The 17,293-nt window shown below is 45.5% G+C and overlaps 1 protein-coding gene and 1 long non-coding RNA gene across 2 annotated transcripts in view; one reads left to right on the forward strand and one right to left on the reverse strand.

Moving 5' to 3' along the window:
- Positions 1-7,633, forward strand: part of LOC149854667 (uncharacterized) — a 58,949-nt gene extending 51,316 nt beyond the window's left edge. Inside the window, exons 2-3 of the long non-coding RNA XR_016438671.1 lie at positions 2,139-2,236; positions 5,802-7,633. This is a non-coding gene — a long non-coding RNA (uncharacterized LOC149854667). The remainder of the gene's footprint in view (positions 1-2,138; positions 2,237-5,801) is intronic.
- The window catches only part of TTC34 (tetratricopeptide repeat domain 34), a 53,116-nt gene extending 37,295 nt beyond the window's left edge, over positions 1-15,821 (reverse strand). Inside the window, exons 1-3 of the mRNA XM_090023771.1 lie at positions 14,109-15,821; positions 12,820-13,045; positions 4,963-5,155 (exon numbers count right to left, since the gene is read on the reverse strand). Coding sequence (XP_089879897.1) covers positions 4,963-5,155; positions 12,820-13,045; positions 14,109-15,712 — 2,023 coding nt within the window. The 5' untranslated portion in view covers positions 15,713-15,821. The remainder of the gene's footprint in view (positions 1-4,962; positions 5,156-12,819; positions 13,046-14,108) is intronic.
- Between the last annotated feature and the right edge of the window lie 1,472 nt (positions 15,822-17,293).

Raw genomic sequence — 17,293 nt, forward strand, 5'->3', positions numbered from 1 at the left:
AGGGAGGCAAACTATACTACCTGACAAAAGCCCCCAAGGGAGCCTAATCTGGCAACTTTGGCAGCACATCAAAGACCCAACTGATTAGAAAAACACCTCTCAGGACTTGGTATGGTGATATACCCCAAAGAAGCAGCACAATGGGGGAGAGAAGAACCTGGATGTGGGAGATGCTGGGATGCAGGAACAAGACCATTTAGAAGTGAAAGGAGGATAAGACAGGGTAGAGCTGGAACAGTACCTGAGGATAATTACTCAAATGAGTCTGTCTCATGTATTGCCAACATACTGTACTTCAGGATGTGCCTCTAGCACTCCCTTTTCTCTGATGCTGAATAAAATCAGCCCCATTAAACCAAGGTGTCTGGAGAGAAAGTGCACAGTATGTTCATCCAGTGGTTACACAGCATATCTTTCTCAGTCACTGGCCTGCCCATTCCTTTCACAGCAGTTTCGATAAACGTCTTAATTTTCCAGGGTTGCAATCAATAGCAGCATGGTCCCAATTAGACGAATAAATCATGGGTGCCATTGTAAATATTTTCTCCCGGGGAGGTCACAGAGGGCAGCCTTCCACACAGCTGCCTGCAGAGCGGCGTCAGGGGATGCACTCCTAGCAATTCCTTTTCAGCAATGAGGCTTTTATGACTCCTAAACTTCCTCACCAAAGGTTATTAAGGCTCTAAGGATCAGTCCTCATCAACGACAATGCCTATTTCTTAGCAAGTATGTGCTCCAGCAGGTGGGAAGCTGATAAGCTGCAATCCACTGCCTCAGAAACTGAAACATTTCAATGCAATTAGCCATTATTTTTTTCATATTCATAAACCGATCTCTCTTCTCCTGGCTGCTGCTGTCATAACATTTTATCTGAGCAAACGTCAAATTTCCATAAGAATAGAGTGCTTCTCAGAACATGTCAGAGACATTTCCAAATGAGCTCAGCCTACCACTTTGGAAAAAGCTGAGATAATGTTTCAGGACTGATGCTTGCAGCCAGGTGCAGTCACTCTTTGGCAAGGACTGAGTCTGAAACATCCAGGGGGCAAATGGATCAGCAAACTTCAGCATCAAGCAGGCAGGTGGTCCATGGCACTGGCTATATTTACGACAGATTCACTCTGAAGAAACAGGACGTATCAAATCAGCATCACCATTGAGGGGCTAAGTGGTGTAATGGTTTAGGAACAGGATAGAGCTTGTTCCATCTAGGTCACTAGTTTTAGACTGGCCAAGTTTGGTACTAATCCAATAGTCATTCCACTGGGGAACTGGCTGCCCATCTCTGGCTTGGGTGATTTCTGTGAACTGACCCTTTTGCCAGCAGCTTCATCAACAAGGCCAAGGAATCAATGGACACAACAGCTGCCCTTGCTTCTCTTTTAATGACCCTGTGTCTTACTGGCTAGGTACAGACATTAAAAAAGCCCGAGGCAGAATCTATCAAAGTTACACGGTTTTCTGTAGCGGCATAGTTTAGATTGGTAATGAACAGAACACACATTCGCCCTTTGGTTTTGGGACACACATGCACAAATCTTAGACTGGGTTCTGCCATTTTTAAACCAGTGTATGTGTGCCAAATTTATGTCCTGCTATGGGTATAGACTGGTTTCTGATCACGTACACCGTAAAAGTGTAATGTCTGTACCTGGCCATTGTTTCTAAGGAACGGTTGTGCTGATTTTTTTAAATGTACATGCACCACCTTCTCGAAAGGCTTTCAACAATGGGAAGCCAGTTCCACAAGAGGCCCTCATGCACTTCTAAGTAGAGGCCAATTTTTTCCCCTCACTGGAATCAAGTCTTTTTTCTTTAATTATGATCCTGATCAGATCTTTTGGATGTCATGCACCAAATGTAATTAGAAGCAACCAAATGGTTAAAAACTTCTACGGTTACCCTTGCTATAACACTCTTTCTTTAAAATATCCACAAGATGCAGCTTCTCGGGCTGGTCCGCTGAAGCCTGTGGGATTAGCTGGGTTGAAGGGGTTAGTCTCCGGCCTCCATTGTCTGATTATCCACTGAGGAAGAAGCTGGATGAAATGGGAATGTGAAACCAATGGAATTCCCAAGGTTGAGGTCTTCTGAGCTTTTGCTTCCTTTTTCACATGAAGACATTGTTTTCATTCCAGGCTCAAATTAACATAATGGAAGCAAGCTGACACTTCAGGGGCACTAGTCAAAAGAAGAGACAAATCCCACCATTTCCTTTCACCCTCAAGCCAGAAAGGTGAGCTGGTACAAGAGATTATTCTTTCCTGAGAGTTACTTTCATGTTTTTCCCTGTAACCTGTCACTCTGCGAAACTGGGTATGTGTTTCCTTTCTTGGGCTCAACCAGTTCTGTGCTTTTACTGATACAGTCATTTGCTGGTTAGAAATTTTCAGCAAAAGCACATTGTCTACTGGTTATTGAAGGGCAGTGTCAAAAACTCCTGGGTCCTTTTTTTAATCTTGGCGTGGGCTCCCTGTGCAGGTCTATGTACTTTATTCCGTTCACCTGGGTATAATAATCCATACCTGCTCCACCAGGAGACTGTGAAGTGTCATTAATAATGGAAGGCAAGATTCTTTGGGTAAATCCAATATCTTTTATTAGATCAACTGAAATAATTGGAAAAATTATTCTTTGCAAGCTTTCAGGTACCGACACCCTTCGTCAGGCTGAGGAGACATCTGCAGTTGGTCTGTGCTCTTCCTGGATGGAACAGAAGCTAGAGGCCAGTCTGCGAAAATGCAAATTGAGGCAGTCAATAGGTGAGAAACAGGTGGTGGGGGAATGTAGACCTGGTGATAAGAATATAGCTGGTAAATAGTAGAGAGGTTACCTGGGGTATCTGATGTTAGGCAGGTTATAATGTGTAACCTCTACTATTTATCAGCTATATTCTTATCACCAGGTCTATGTTCCTTCCCCGCCCCGGCCCACCCCTCCTGTTTCTCACCCATTTACTGACTCAGTTTGCATTTTCACTGATGGGTATTCTCGCATACTGGCTTCTGGCTTCTATTCCGTTCCCTCCAGGAAGAGCACAGACCAGCTGCAATGCAAAACTCTAAAAGTCTTGGTTTAGGGATGATACCTTTTATTAGACCAACTAAGAAATTGCAAAAAAAAAATGTCTGCAAGCTTTCAGGCTCACATGCCCTTCATCAGGCTCAGGGAAAATTAAAGATGGTAAAAGGTCCCCATAGGTAGGAAATAAACTTCATTTCTGTACAGAGGAAGCTGAAGATGGGAGTCTGTCCCTCTGGGTCCATGAGAGTGTCTTTGTGAGCTGCTCTTTGTTGTACAGATCAAGCAGGATTCCTTCCCTGGTGGTGTCAGATGGCAAGCAGGGGGGTGTAGAAATCTTTCTTGTTGTTCAGCAGTGAAGTTTAAAATTCAAAATTGGCTAAAATTTGACATCTTCCATGTTTCGGGGATACATTTGGTAGCTGCATTGGACTGATGAAGAGCACATGAGCCTGAAAGCTTGCAGAAAAACATATTTTTTTCTGATAATTTCTTAGTTGGTTTAATAAAAGGTATCATCTCTGAACCAGGAGTTCTAGAGTTTTGCATTTCCTTTTTGTCTCAGACCAACACGGCTACCAAATACATCCCAAACCAACTGCAGATGTTTCCTCAGCCTGACAAAGGGTGTTTGTACCCAAAACTTGCAAAGAAGAATTTTTCCAACTATTTTAGTTAGTCTAATAAAAGATATTGGATTTACCCAAAGAACCTTGCCTGCCTATGTCCTTAGACAACCTATACCCCTGAAACATGGAAGGTATTAATAATGGGAGATTGGAGATCCTGAGATGAAAGATACTATAGAAAGTGCAAGCTGTAGTTCCTGATGAGTTTCTGGTGCTGCATCCATCTATTCTGGACATGTCTCTGCTTCTTTGATGAACCAGGCTGGCTATATTAACTACAAAGTCCCTTGGGAAATACAGATTGTTTTTTTCCCCATCAAAGCACCAACATGGCACTAATCTTAAAAGGTTTTTTTGTCGTATCAGGAAAAAGAAACCCACCCATAGAGAGCAGAAGGGCATAGTGTCAGCTTCCAAGAAGACAGAGTTGCTAGCACTAGAAACATGTATTCTGCTCAGCTGTATAAGTCTATCAAGGGCGGTGGATGGTATTTCTGATTAACCCTGTGATCAAGCAGCACAGGCGTGAGGTACCTACAGTGACGAACCAGTTCCACAGACCCAACACTCAGCAGTAACCCTACAATAGCAGAGCAGACATTGCCATCTGGTGACCCAGAACAGGAAACCAGGTGTAGTGCAGGGAAGCCTGGCAGTAACATGCCAGGCTTCCCATGCATGCTTCACGTTGTACTTGTGATGCAGGGGAAGCAAAGAGATGTTTGTAAACCAAATGTAAAGTCATTAGACGGAAACATCTAGGTTTGTGAAGTTGAGGGCCCCATTCAAATCCTGTAGGAACCAATGGTGATCAACTCATGGCTTGATGCCGGAATGAACTGAGAACTCTGGCCTGAGTCAGGAGCAAGACCTTAACTTTAAGCACATGCAACTGCAATGAGCACCTGAAGTGGAGCTCAGGTGACAAGTGACAGGGGTCCAGTGTCCAGACCAGTACAGATTTTGATTTCCATCGTGTGTCATCTGTGATCATAGTGAGATGGGGTCATTGTCTACTAGAAACTGAACTCAGCCCAAAGCACTCATTTCACACCCTTGACAGAGTGCTTATTGGGCAGGGAGGACTTTGATTATTGTGTACCTGGGCTTGCTTTTAAGTCGGTAACCTAGAAGAGAATGATCACACTATAAAGGGCCTTTCTCTTGAGTAATTCACACTTGTAATGAGTTTTATCATTATATTTAAGAAGGTAAAAGAAATAAGACAAAGGAATTGAAGAAGCCTGTCCACACACCAGTCCAATTTCTGACAGAAATAAATTTCTCATTAAATAGTCTTCCATAAACCTACCTGCTGCAATGATTGCAAAGGAAAGGTAAGCAACAGCCCCTTTGATGTAGCTCTCTCCTTGCTTGTTCTTCAGGATGCTTATAGCCCTGGAATGGCAGTGAGTTTGCATCAGTTTCCTGTCTTCATCTTTGAAAATATCCATGATAGGCAGCAAGCAGGACGTGTCTCCTATTTTGATCACTTTCTTTAGCAGCTTAATAATAAGAGACAAAAAGGGAGAACTGTCAAATGGGTCTGTGAGTAGGGCTGTGAGCACAGGTGTAAGTGAATACTATGGAGTCTAATAACTTGTGATGGCACTACAGCACTAGTCTTTTGTGATTCCCCAGCGGGGTGAGGAAAGGAGCGTTTTCTCGTGTATTCAATTTCTTTGTGAGTGTTTTCATTTTATGGGGGTTTCCTTTCTTCTCTTTTCCCGTTCCCATCCTGCCCCTGACAAAACCAGAGGGAAAGGGAGCAAAACAAAGGCAGTTAAGAGAAATGCTAAACCAAAAAAAACCCCCAAAACTGAATTTTTCATTTACCAGTCGTTTCAAAAAATCAATAATTTTAAATATAAAACTTTTTTTTTCCTTATGAGAATTTCTTGTTTAGGGAAAAAGACCATTTTAGAAGGCCTGGAAGAGAATTTTTGTTTAAAAATGTTGACTTGCCCAAACTTGTGCATTCCTCATAGCTGGTCCCTCAGCTAGACTGGAAAGGGTGCTAAACCACTTGCTAACAGCCCCAAAGAGGTGTGTTCTGGTGAAGGGGCAGAGGAAGGATCTCAAGTACTCTGACTGCAAAAGCAAAATCTGTGAATTCACAGAAATCCAATAAATGTCACCTCTTGTTTTTAGTGCTTTTCTGAGGAATGCAACCCAGAAGAAGCCATGGGATGGAGGTCTTCAGCTACTGAGCAGTTGTTATATTGTAAGAGCTCCTCAAAACATCCTCGCCTTGGGCCACCAGTCAGTAGGGAAAGAAACCACCACAAACCTTTACCTGCTTTCCCGAAGAGCAGAACCTAAGAGACGTTTCTCCCCCTGAAACAGTACTCCACTTACCAAGCACTCAGCAGGTAAATCCAAGCCAGACAAGCAAGAAGAAGGGGGAGAACTTGAGGTTTTATGGGTAAATTCTACCCATTTGCAGGAGCTGAACTGGGTGAGTAGGGGAATATAGCATTCAGGCTCCCAGTGGAGTGTGACTTTGAAGGGGATTGGGTAACCGAAGACAACCTTTTCCTCCTTAAAAACCCTAAACATAATTTCAGGCAAAACCGTTGTTAAACATGGAGAAATGTGCATCTGTAACAGTTCAGCCATTTCCCATCCCTGCTTAAGTCTGGCATTGGACACAGACATATTTTTAGCGACAGCATGTATCCAGGTACTGAGAGCTGGTCTGGAAATGGAAAATTCAAAAAACAAAAATCTTTCATTTGAAATATTCTTATAGCTTCCCTCCTTTCTCACCATCTCTCTTGAAGGACACATGTCAAGGAAATGCAGAACAAGAGACAGGAGGAAAGGACTCCTTCAGTTACTGTGTTCATGAAGACAGACTTAGATATGTTGCTCTTAGAGAAAAAGAGTCTATTCTGTGTGCTTCCATATAAAACAAGATACTGACTTCCTGTGCAGAATCTCTGACTTTAGCAGGCCAGCCCCCAGCCTTTAGGATATTACGAATCTGGAAATAAATGTTAGACTTTTCAGTCATCCTTCAGAGCTACAAGATCAGCAAATACAGAGCAGACTCATGAACACAGAAAATGTGCCACTGATGTCAAGGTGGGTTGTGATTTCCAAGTGTATTGTTCCAGAGGGGCTGGCCCTTTTAAACAAGGCAGGTTCTCTTGCGAAGGAACAGGGGCAGCCTTCCTTACCGGATTAGGAGTGTGGAAAGAATGGCACCTGGGCTAATAAATGGAGGAAGAACATTGTAGGGGCTTTTGAAAGGAAGTGCTGGGAGCTGCAGTAGGTGGCAGGTCTTTCCTGGGGAAGGCTGGGGATTGTGAGAGCAGGAACAGGGAGTTTGCTGCTCTCTTTTCTGAGCCAGACAGCTGGGGCTGTAGACAGGAAAGCAGCAGAGCAGTTTGTTTGCTGACTTCATGTTTGGGCTGAGGAGACCTGGAGGGGGCTGCTTGCTGACCTGCCTGGAAAAACTCCGAAAGAAAGGGCTAAGCATGTCAGATAGTAAAGAGCTGCATGCACAGAATGAGACAAGAATGCATTATTGAAGTGAGATAAATTGGGTGTGTTGATATGTGCATTTGATCTGGGATGAGTTTACTCGTGAGTAAATTACTTGCGAGTAAATGCTCCTGGCCAGGTGTCTACACGTGCAGGGAAGAGGGAGCAGACTTGCTGCTAATGGCAGCAAGCTACTCCCACTCCTGGGGCTCTGCAGTGGGCCACTGCAACCACCAGAGGGAGCTCTAGACTGGTAGGATTAGGAGACTGCTATCTCCTGGCCAGGGCCACATTACACCCTGTCCCCATGGGCTGCCTGCTGCCGGGGTGGGGGGGAACAATGTCCCCTGGACCTGGCTTCCTGATCAGGGGCAGGGGACTTAGAAAGAGCTGCCGGGGAGGGGCAGGTTCCAGCCCCTGCAGCTCTTTCCAAGCCCCATGTCTTGATCGCCCAACTGGGGCACAGGGCTGGGACCTGCCTCTGACCAGGACAGTTCCCAGCCCCTACCCTGCATGCAAGGCAGAGGCTGGGGAGCCTGTTCCCCTCCCAGCTCCCTCAGCGTGAGTGTGGAGCTGAGTGGGGAACAAGCTCCCCAACCTGTTCCCCACCCAGTTCCATGTTCATGGAGCTGGGCAGGGAACAGGTTCCCCAGCCCTTGCCAGCAGGGAGTTCCCATCTCTGCACTGTGGAGCCAGCACTAGGAGACACTTATCCCCCAGCACCAGCTCTGCAGTTGCAGAGCCCTAAGGATCTCCCGGTCCCCACTCCCCCATTACCATCTCAGAGCAGGGTGCTTGGAGCTCCCTGCTGCAGAGGCAGAAGGACATAATTCCTGCCTGGGCTCTGGTGGTGGATCCTGCCCTGGCAGCAGGCAGCTGCCAGGGGCAGGAAGCAGTCACCCACCCCCTGGTTGATGGCTGACAGGGAGCAGATTTGCTCCTGGCCAGGCATCTACATGCCGTTGCTTATCAAAAGTAAATTTGCTACTTCATTTACAGATAGCAAATTTACTCAAGATAAGCGAGATTTACCATGTAGTAAGCATGTGCATGTGAAGACGCATGTGCATGTGAACTACGCTACTGCACAGTTAAGCATCTCGTGTAGAGGCGCCCACTGACTATGGTTGGGTGGTGCTAACCCTATGGAAACCTTTGGTGGAATCCTTGAAGGGCTGACAGAAATGACCCCTCTACTACACGGCTCCAGCCACAGAGGGGCCTGGAGGAGGAGAGTTGCCAGCAAGAAATGGTTACTGAAGCACCCTTCTGTTTTACAAGCTAAGAAGAGTTAAGCTTGGCCAGTTTTTTGAATGAGAGACATTCAAAAGCCATCTACATGTTCCAGTCAGGGGAGAGGGTTAACTCAGCAGGAGGGACTCTTCTCAGCTCTTGCAATCTATGCTACTGTAGGCCACTGTGTTCCCTTTCAGACCCGGGATGCAGGTGCACATGCGTGTGCACACACACACACCAGGTTCTAATCATTAAGCATACCAATCACATGGCTCAGGGGAGTGGTGTTAGCTAAGGAGTCCTGGCAAAATTTCCACTCAAATAAAACTACATGCTGCAAAGTAGATCTCACTCAGACGGTGTACTCTTCATTTATTGTCCCGAAAAGATGGCTTGGAGAGGAGCTGCCTCCTGTTACCCAGCTGATGCATTTCACCTCATGTAGTTGCACTTTAGTGGTGGATGATTTGAACTCTGTTACTCTTGCAAAGGACTTTCATTTGGGATGGAAGGTGACTATGTAAATGTTAGGTTAATTTTCTTGCTTGTTAAAAGTGTGTGTCTTGTGTCAGCTGCATCACACTACAGGCAAATCAACAACTCAAAATGCAAATATTTTCATAGAGAAACATGGTACCAAAAGAATAAATATTTTAGAAGCATAGAAGCCAAAATGAATAAAGTGGTCTCATTCAGCTACTGTCCCTCCAATTAATTTGCTACCAGTTCTAATAAGAAAAAGCTGACTTTATGGATACTAGGTTTAATTCTCTATGGACATATGTAGGCAGCAGGGCAGGACTATTCCACTGTGCATTAGTACATCATGGCAAAACCTGTGTTAAAGTGCTAATGCTCAGTAGAACTAGTTTGTTGCGCATTAGGCATCACAAAAAAAATTCATCTTTGTTACTGAGCATTTGTGCAGCTACTGGGACTTTATCTAATACCTCATATTAGAGGTACTAAACTTAATGGGTAGGGACAGACATTCAAAAAGCCTGAGCCTGAATTGATTCTATCTTTGCAGGTTAGTCTAACCTGGCTAGGCTGAATTGGTTTGTAACCAGCCAGACATTCTCTCTGGACTGAGGAAATGCAGGCATATGCCCACAGTGGCTCAAGATAGAAGCCAGGGGGCACTAGAGCAGCCCTCCCTTCCCTTGCACAGAGCTGAGCAGAGTGGGATATGGCCAGGCCCTGGCAGGACACTCTGACTAGGGAGCGCACCCCCCCATCAATTCTTGAATAGCCCAGCAGGGAATGTGTATCACCCCAACTCAATATTTATCACCCCATTAAGAAAACAGAGGGACTTTATTAGGTACCTGTTGATTCTGCCTTTTTCCTGTGTGCCACAGCTCAGAGGTAGCCAGCATGTGGTCTGCTAGCTAATGCTGAGAGCTGTCTGTGAGGGATGGAGGAATGCCTGCTGGGGGGGAGGGAGGGGAGCAGAAGCCAGACAGATGCCTGCAGAGACTGCCAAAGCTGCAGCTAGAGAGCAGAGGGGATGGGCCGGCCCTGCTGTAGAGCAGAGAGCCCTGCCCAGCCCAGAGAGCATACTAGGATGCTAGGGGAGTCTGATTTAATTTAAACCAGCAAGGGGTCTGGGACAGACATTGCATAAACCAGTTTGAGCCAAATCAGTTAAGCCTGATACTACATTCAGCCAGGTTTATCTCAAACCTGTTTCAGACATTCTCAAACTGACCATCTGTTCTGTTACAGGTTTAAACCAGTTTCTGATCACTTAAACCAGTTGATGTATAATGTCTGTCCTAGCCAATGTGCAGTAGCAAAGGCACATTAATAAATATACAGATGTGCCCAATATGAGGGAATGGCACCTACCCAGCATTTCTGCAGGGATTGTTCCTTTGTGCAAAACGTATGCACATAGAGTAACAACAGTGTGAATCGCTGCATTTGGTATATGTGGCCATGTGGGAAATCTGTTTTTTCTCAGGCATTGATTTTCTGTTCTTTCTGAGGGCCATCAACTTGCCACCTCTTGAAATAGTGAAAGGAGAGATAAACTCCCACAAGAAATGCTATGCCATCAAACTCAAGGCACAGGCACAATTTCCTTCTGGAATATGCCCCTTTGGGTACATTACCTGGCCAACGAGCTAACCCTATGTGTGGGATTTTCAACATTTAAGAAAAAAAAAAATAACTCCAGTGAGCAAGTAGAGTAAGAAGCCCATCTTTCCAAGGACCTGATGTAGTCTCAACTGAGCTTTGTCACTTGGTAAGTGCCTGCCTGTTAACAGCATGCACCACAGAACATTTAACATAATTCACATTTTCTTTGGTGGCAATAAAGCTATTCTACTTCTACTAGTCCTCATTACCCACAGGATGGATGTATAAAGGCTAAAAAAAAAAAAAAAAAAAAGGCAACAGCACCCTCTGTCAGCTAAATATGGTAATTTACCTTTTTTAACCTCAGGCAAGCAAATAAAATATACTGCTTAGCAGAAATGACTCTTTTGAATACTTTCTACTTGCTCAAACACAAACAAATTGCCATTGAAGAAGGAAACTAATGTATGATTTTTGTGCTTCTGTTTACTTATTTTCTATGCTGATGCAATACAATGTTAATGGGTTGAGTGCTCATTAAAGATTATGACTAATTTTTAATTATCATTCATTTTTAATTTTGCTTTTCCTTCCAATTTCAAAAGCCAATGGCTTACTTCCAAGAGTATTTTTTCTCACTTATCAGATCTTGTACTCAAGCACTACAAAGCCCTTTTACCAGCAACAATATAGTAAGCCTATCATTTATCATACTACTATTTATATGTTAGTAGTACTGGGCTCCCACTCTGTGAGTTCCCATTCTGAAGAAAGCTTTTGGTCAAGTGAGTTTTCAAGGTTAAAGAAATTGTCCAAGTTCAGGCAGTGTGTTTTGGCCAAAGTTAGGAATAAATACCAGGAATTTGGCTTTGCTCTAAACACATACAGTTGCCCTTATTCCTCCTTGCATCACAACATATGTACTCCTCTGAACGTATGTGCCAGTAATGTTCTGCCCCCATGAGATGCCATATGGTTTTAGTATGTTACATTGGGTGAATACAGTTTAATGGCAAAACACACCTTGTTAAGACTTTTTCAAACTTTGTTTCACTGGGAGATATCTCTTGGTGTCGAGAGGAAGCATCTATATATCAGCTTACCTTGGAACCTGGATGCTTGTTTAAGCACTGTTACTCAAAACTGGAAAAAGTGAGCAGGCTCTGTCACTCACTACTAAACAGGGTCAGATTTGAATGATTAAGAAATCATTCACCTGATGGATCTAGGTCTATTCAGTTCCCTGGGGGAGAGTGGTGAGGGAAATGGATAGTCTCAGGCTGTAGGATTTAAACTGCACCAGTGAGCAGTGTGAATCAGCAGAGTTTCCATGATAGTCATTCTTTATCCCTCTGCTGGGGAAGAAATTTCATGTGATTACTGCCTTATTTTCTGGGCCATAATTCCAAATCCAGACAGGCTCACTCTGCTTTCAACAGACAGGGACTCACTAACTTCTGAGATCCTAAAATGAGGCAGCTGTTTGCTAATCTTCCTACTGTCTTGAGTTGGCAGTGGGTAAGAATCAGAGAGACCCATAATGAGATGAGCTATCTGTAGGAGAAAGGTAATAGCCCTCCGTTCCCTTCTCCAGGGGAAAATTACCAGGTCCATCAATGACAGTAGCACCGGGGTGCGGCACATTCAATCACTCTCTACCTAGTTAAAAGTGTCTGATGAAAGGTGTCATTAAGGATAATGTGATGAATGGCTGTATTTAACTAAATGCCCTCATGCAGCCTGTGATACAATCAGAAAGCTTTGCCCTGGAAGCCTGAAGTTGGATCATAAAAGTTCTGCTCCTGCCTGGGCAACTTGTATTTCACTCCAAGCTCTGAACTTCGCTGCATCCAAAATCCCATGTCTGTTCCTATTGGCAGAACCTTGCTGCACAGTTTATTTTAAAACATAAGATGCACAGGAAGAGAACTGTATTGCCATTGATCATCCTAAGGATGCTTTCTTGGTTTAAGGGAGAAGGGGTGCTTAGCCAGGCCAGCCGCAACACTCCGCAAAGGTATCACTCTGGGAATTGTCATGGCGTGTTGTATTGCTTACAATTAGAGCTGCTCATCACCCAAGGCAGCTGCTCAAAAAACCTTCCGTTTCAAAATTTTCCAGCAAAAAAGGCAGAATTTATCATGAAAATGTTCCATTAAAAAAATATTTTTCAACTCCCACCCAAATGACTTTGAGTAGTATCACAAAAGATGAAGTGTTCATGTCTCTCAAGCTCTGTTTCTCAGGCCTCCTTCATATCCTGGGTTCCTCCACATCAACCCAGAAGAACCCTGAACTCCCCCGATGGGCTCATCTGCTGAGCATTGTCTCACCCTTATTGCTAGCCACGGGTTTTTACCTGATTGCTGTCGTACAAGAAGCCCTTCTTCAACTGCAGCAGCACCAGCCTGGCCAGGATGGGGGAACTCTGAGGGTTCCTAGAGAGAGCTACTAAGAGGATTTTGTGAGCTTCTTCCACCCGATCCATCTGGTACAGGGTGTCGGCACACAGGATCTGGGACGCCTCATCACAGGAGTCTAGCTCTACCAGGAGAGATGCCAGCTGGTGCACTCCGGAGGCATCCCTGAATAAGCAGAGAACACCCTTAGAGCATCAACCACTAATCATTCCAATCAAGCTGATCTATCCCTCAGTCCAGGTAGCATGAAATAAGTGCCAAAGTTCAGCAACCCAAGATGACCCGGCATGCATGCACTTAGGTCACATCCAAAGTATGCCATCTAAAACCTGGTTGCAAACCACCTACAGGGGACAACAGGGGAATCAATGAGTAAAAAAAGGGTCTCCAAAGGGTATCTGATCCAGCAACCCATCATAACACAGAAGATAAATGATGACAGTGATAACAGGATCCATGAGGAATAATGGACTGTGTCAACCAAGGAATTCTACAATAAAAATTACAATAGTAGATGGTCATGTCCAGGCTAATAACTGCATTAGACAAGCTCTTGCCTGAACAGTATTAGTGTGGGACTTGGGAGACAAGGGGTGTTTATATGCGTGCTTTGGGGGAGGCGGGGAGGAAGCACTTTAATTAGAGTGGATCTGAGAGCTGGTTGAATTAAAGCACCCAGAGCGTCACGTGTCTCTGTCCTCACACTGAAAAATGGCAGTGGGGGCACTTTAACTAAAGCTCATCCAACAAACTTTAGTTAAAGTGCCCCCTCTGCCACTTTTCAGTGCAGGGACACTGATACACATGATGCTGGAGTCTGCTGGAGCATGGTAATTATCACGCTCCAGAAGATTTAATTAATCAAGTCTGCTCCACACTGTAATTCCATTGGAGCAGCCTCTCTGCACATGTATAGGTGCCCCAGGGGTTTGATCCCCAGCCCTGCCACTGATCTGCCGGGTGACTCTGAGCAATTCTCTTCTCCCTCTGTCTCCATTACCCCACGTGTAAAATGGAAGTAAAGTACTAACTGCCTTTAGACAGCATCTTGAAGTCCATTGGTGAAAAATACTAGATTATTATTAAGACGGTCATAAACTGATGCATTAGACCACATTATGCTGGCAGCTAACTGACATAGCTATTTGGGCTATAGACTAGTATAGACCTGGCCCTAGACCTGAGAGGGGCTGTATCCTGTTCCCAGCCGTCCCCGTATTAGACATACCCTTCTTTGGTCAGGAAGCCATTCAGCTGGGCTCCTTTCTTCTGTGCATGGGCTGAGTTGCTTGTTGGGTGCTGCTTCTTCTGCAGCATCTTCTGTCCTTCTTCCTGGAGGACCTTCACAAGCAGGCCTCTCTGGTTCCAGGGCACGTAGGACTTGATAGTCACGATGGTTTCCTCCAGTCTCAGCCGACAGGCAGTGATGTAATCCAGGGCTGTCAGGTAAGGGCTGCCACCGCAGACCCGGATGAGTCCCCGGCCACACAGGGCTTTCACACAGCTGTTAGGGTGTGGGGAATCATGCTCTATGACTTCTTGGAAGTCCTGAAGAGCTTGCTTAGGATGGTTAGCGTGGAGGTGACAAAATCCCCGCACCACAAGGAGGGTGTTGTAATATGTCTTCTGCTCCGCTTCCAGGAGGGAATTACAGATGTCGAGGGCTTTCTTGACATGCCCGCACAGCAGCTGGCAATCTGCCAGCCGGGCGCTCAGTTCTCGCTTGGCCCCTGGGGAAATCTGGATGAGGAACTGGAGGGTGCAGATAACCGAGGAGAGCAGTTCTGTGCTGGTGTCGCATCGGAGCTCAGCCCGCGTGCGCACAGCTTCCCGGTAGGCTGCAAACTCCCCCTCCAGGGCAGCCCTAGCCTGCTCTTCGATCACATCGGCATCCTGAGGTGTGAACAGCTCATCAAAGCGCCTCTTGGCCTGCTCGGGGGTGACCATGAAAGCTTCTGTCAAGTCCTTCATCATTTCCTGTGTCCGCCCATCCACGGAGAAGTAAGCAGCAGCTCGCTCCAGCAGCAGACCCATAGCTCTCTTGTCCCAGAGCTGGCTGCCAGCAGACAAAGCCTCCAGGGCCTTGCTGTAAATGGCCACACACTCCTCGAACTTGCGTTGCTCAAAGAGGTATGCTGCCTGGGCTCTGCATACCCAGATGTCATCGGGCGCTACGGTAGCCAGGAACTTATAGCAGTCATCCTGCCATTTGTCCAGGATCCGGCTCCCCGGGCCCTTCTCCCGGTGCACTGAGAGGTAACTGGAGAAGGCCTGGATCACCTGTGGCAGGTGCTCCTTTTGCCTGCTGTGCATATAGGCCACTGTCTCAGCCCGGTGGTTGACAAAGGCTTGGATATAGTCCACAACACCATTCCCAGACTGAGTCCCTGATAGCACCCAGGCCAAAGCCCTAGTCAGCAGCAGCTCCGCTGAATGTCTGGGGTGGGTTTTGAGCAGGGCATTACACTGGCTCACTACATCCTCATACTGCTGTTGGCCCAGCATGGCCTCCATCTTGCATAGGGAGGCAGCTATGTTGCTGGGGTCTAGGGTGGACAGAAAAACAGCAGCGACCCCCATGTTGAGGGACACAATGGCCAAGTTGTCGCACTGTATCTTGGGAATCTGACTCTCTCCTGTGCACCACATCTCAAGGGTGCTTATCACTTTCTCCCACAGCCCCTTCCCCAGGGACTTCACCTTCTGCACCACGAAGGATGCACTACAGCTGAATGCAGCCATGTAGAAAGCCGTGGCTAGAGACATCTCCTCCCTGACCAGGTGCTTGTCCCCTTCTTTGCAGAGCTTTGTAGCAATCTCTTGAGCTGACATCTTGATTTGGGGTACTTACATTGTCAGCAATTGGCTTTTCACACACTGCCCTCTTGAGCGCCTGTAAAAGAGAGATCAGAGATATTAAGGCGGAGTATGTTGCCACAGTTTGTGCCTTTATATTGTCTGTCAAATAAACAGTTATGAAAAAAAAAACAAGTGAGGACTTAAGAGGTTTTGAATGTTATTATAACCTCCAAACAGCAAAGTTTTGGTGAGTTAAAAACAAAGACAAAGGAGAACAATACCAAGTGCTGGAGGGGCTGGAAAAGTGGCTCATCCTTGTCACATCTACATTACAGCTGGTTAGAAAATAGGGAAAGGTCACAAAAACATTGCTGACATTTTTCTCCTCCCCTTTCTATTGTTAATTTTTTTTTTTAAACGATCTCCGAAAACTGTAACTCAGGATTACCTCCAGTCTGCAAACCTAAAATATGTTTGTTTTGTTAACTGAGTTTTACTCAGAGATCAGGCTAGGAGTAAAATATTTCTCTCTGTCTCTTCTGCACCCTTTTGGAACCACATTAATAATCCTTCTTCTGTGCTATGATTCAATATAGGTAGCTACCAGCGGTAGCTGTAGAGTTGTCTTGTTTATCAGTTTACTCAGGCTGTAGGTGAACAGTATGACAGCTTGAAGCCTGCCCTCATTCCATGAGAAATTATAGTAATTAACAGACCTTGACCTACTGTGTGTGTCCTAAGCAAAAATGTTTAAATCTTGAAGAAGCTGAAAAAACTTTGCCAGAAAGAAAAAAAGGAGCATTGTCCAATGCAATGCCTACATGGCAAACAGCAAGAATGAGAGAGCAGCAAAGCTGGCATGCTGGATGGAAACCCAGCTCTGATGTGGTAGTTTGTAGGGCTGCACTGTGTGCATGCTTCAGCAGGCTTGCCCTGATGGTTTCTCAAACAGGTGTATGAAGGCTTGACTTCCTCTTCCCTTTCCTAACCAAATCCCTGCAACGGCATGTTCCACTTTTCTTCAAACAGCTGTCATGCATCACCTCCCCAGCACTCATGTATCAGCCATCCATGCTGAATCTCAAGAGCTTGTGTGATCATAAAAGGGACATCAAGGCCTGTGTGTGCATTTAGCAGCAGAAGAATACTGTTGCTCTGTGTAGGTGTGGGATGCAGCCCAGCTTGGAGCTAATCACCTATGAATAGCATCGATGGGGTTAGGATGCATTGTAGGAGCTGTCATAGTGAATGGGCTCTGAATGCTGCCCCCCCCCCCAGAAGAAATCGGGATGTTATTTGCCAGGCTGGATGGAAAGTGACTCTCATGAGGTCTTTTTGCTTGGTCAGGGTCCTATTGCCATGCCCACAGTGGAGTTATTCACAAAAAGGACATTAAGGCAATGTTCTGCCTCTTGAAGAAACTTTAGCCCAACAATGCTAGAATTCCTTTTGTATTCACCTAACTCTGTGAACTATGATAATTTCTATCAAGGTACCACCATAGAGGTATCATCCAAGACTCAAGCCCCACAGTGCTAAGCCCAATACGCACACGTAATGAAAAGATCTTGCCTGCTCTGGACAGGTTGTGCTGTACAGATATGATGGGAAACG

This window comes from Crocodylus siamensis, chromosome 12 (assembly GCF_052110815.1).
Source record: "Crocodylus siamensis isolate JL-2025a chromosome 12, ASM5211081v1, whole genome shotgun sequence".
NCBI classification, from domain to species: Eukaryota; Metazoa; Chordata; order Crocodylia; family Crocodylidae; genus Crocodylus; species Crocodylus siamensis.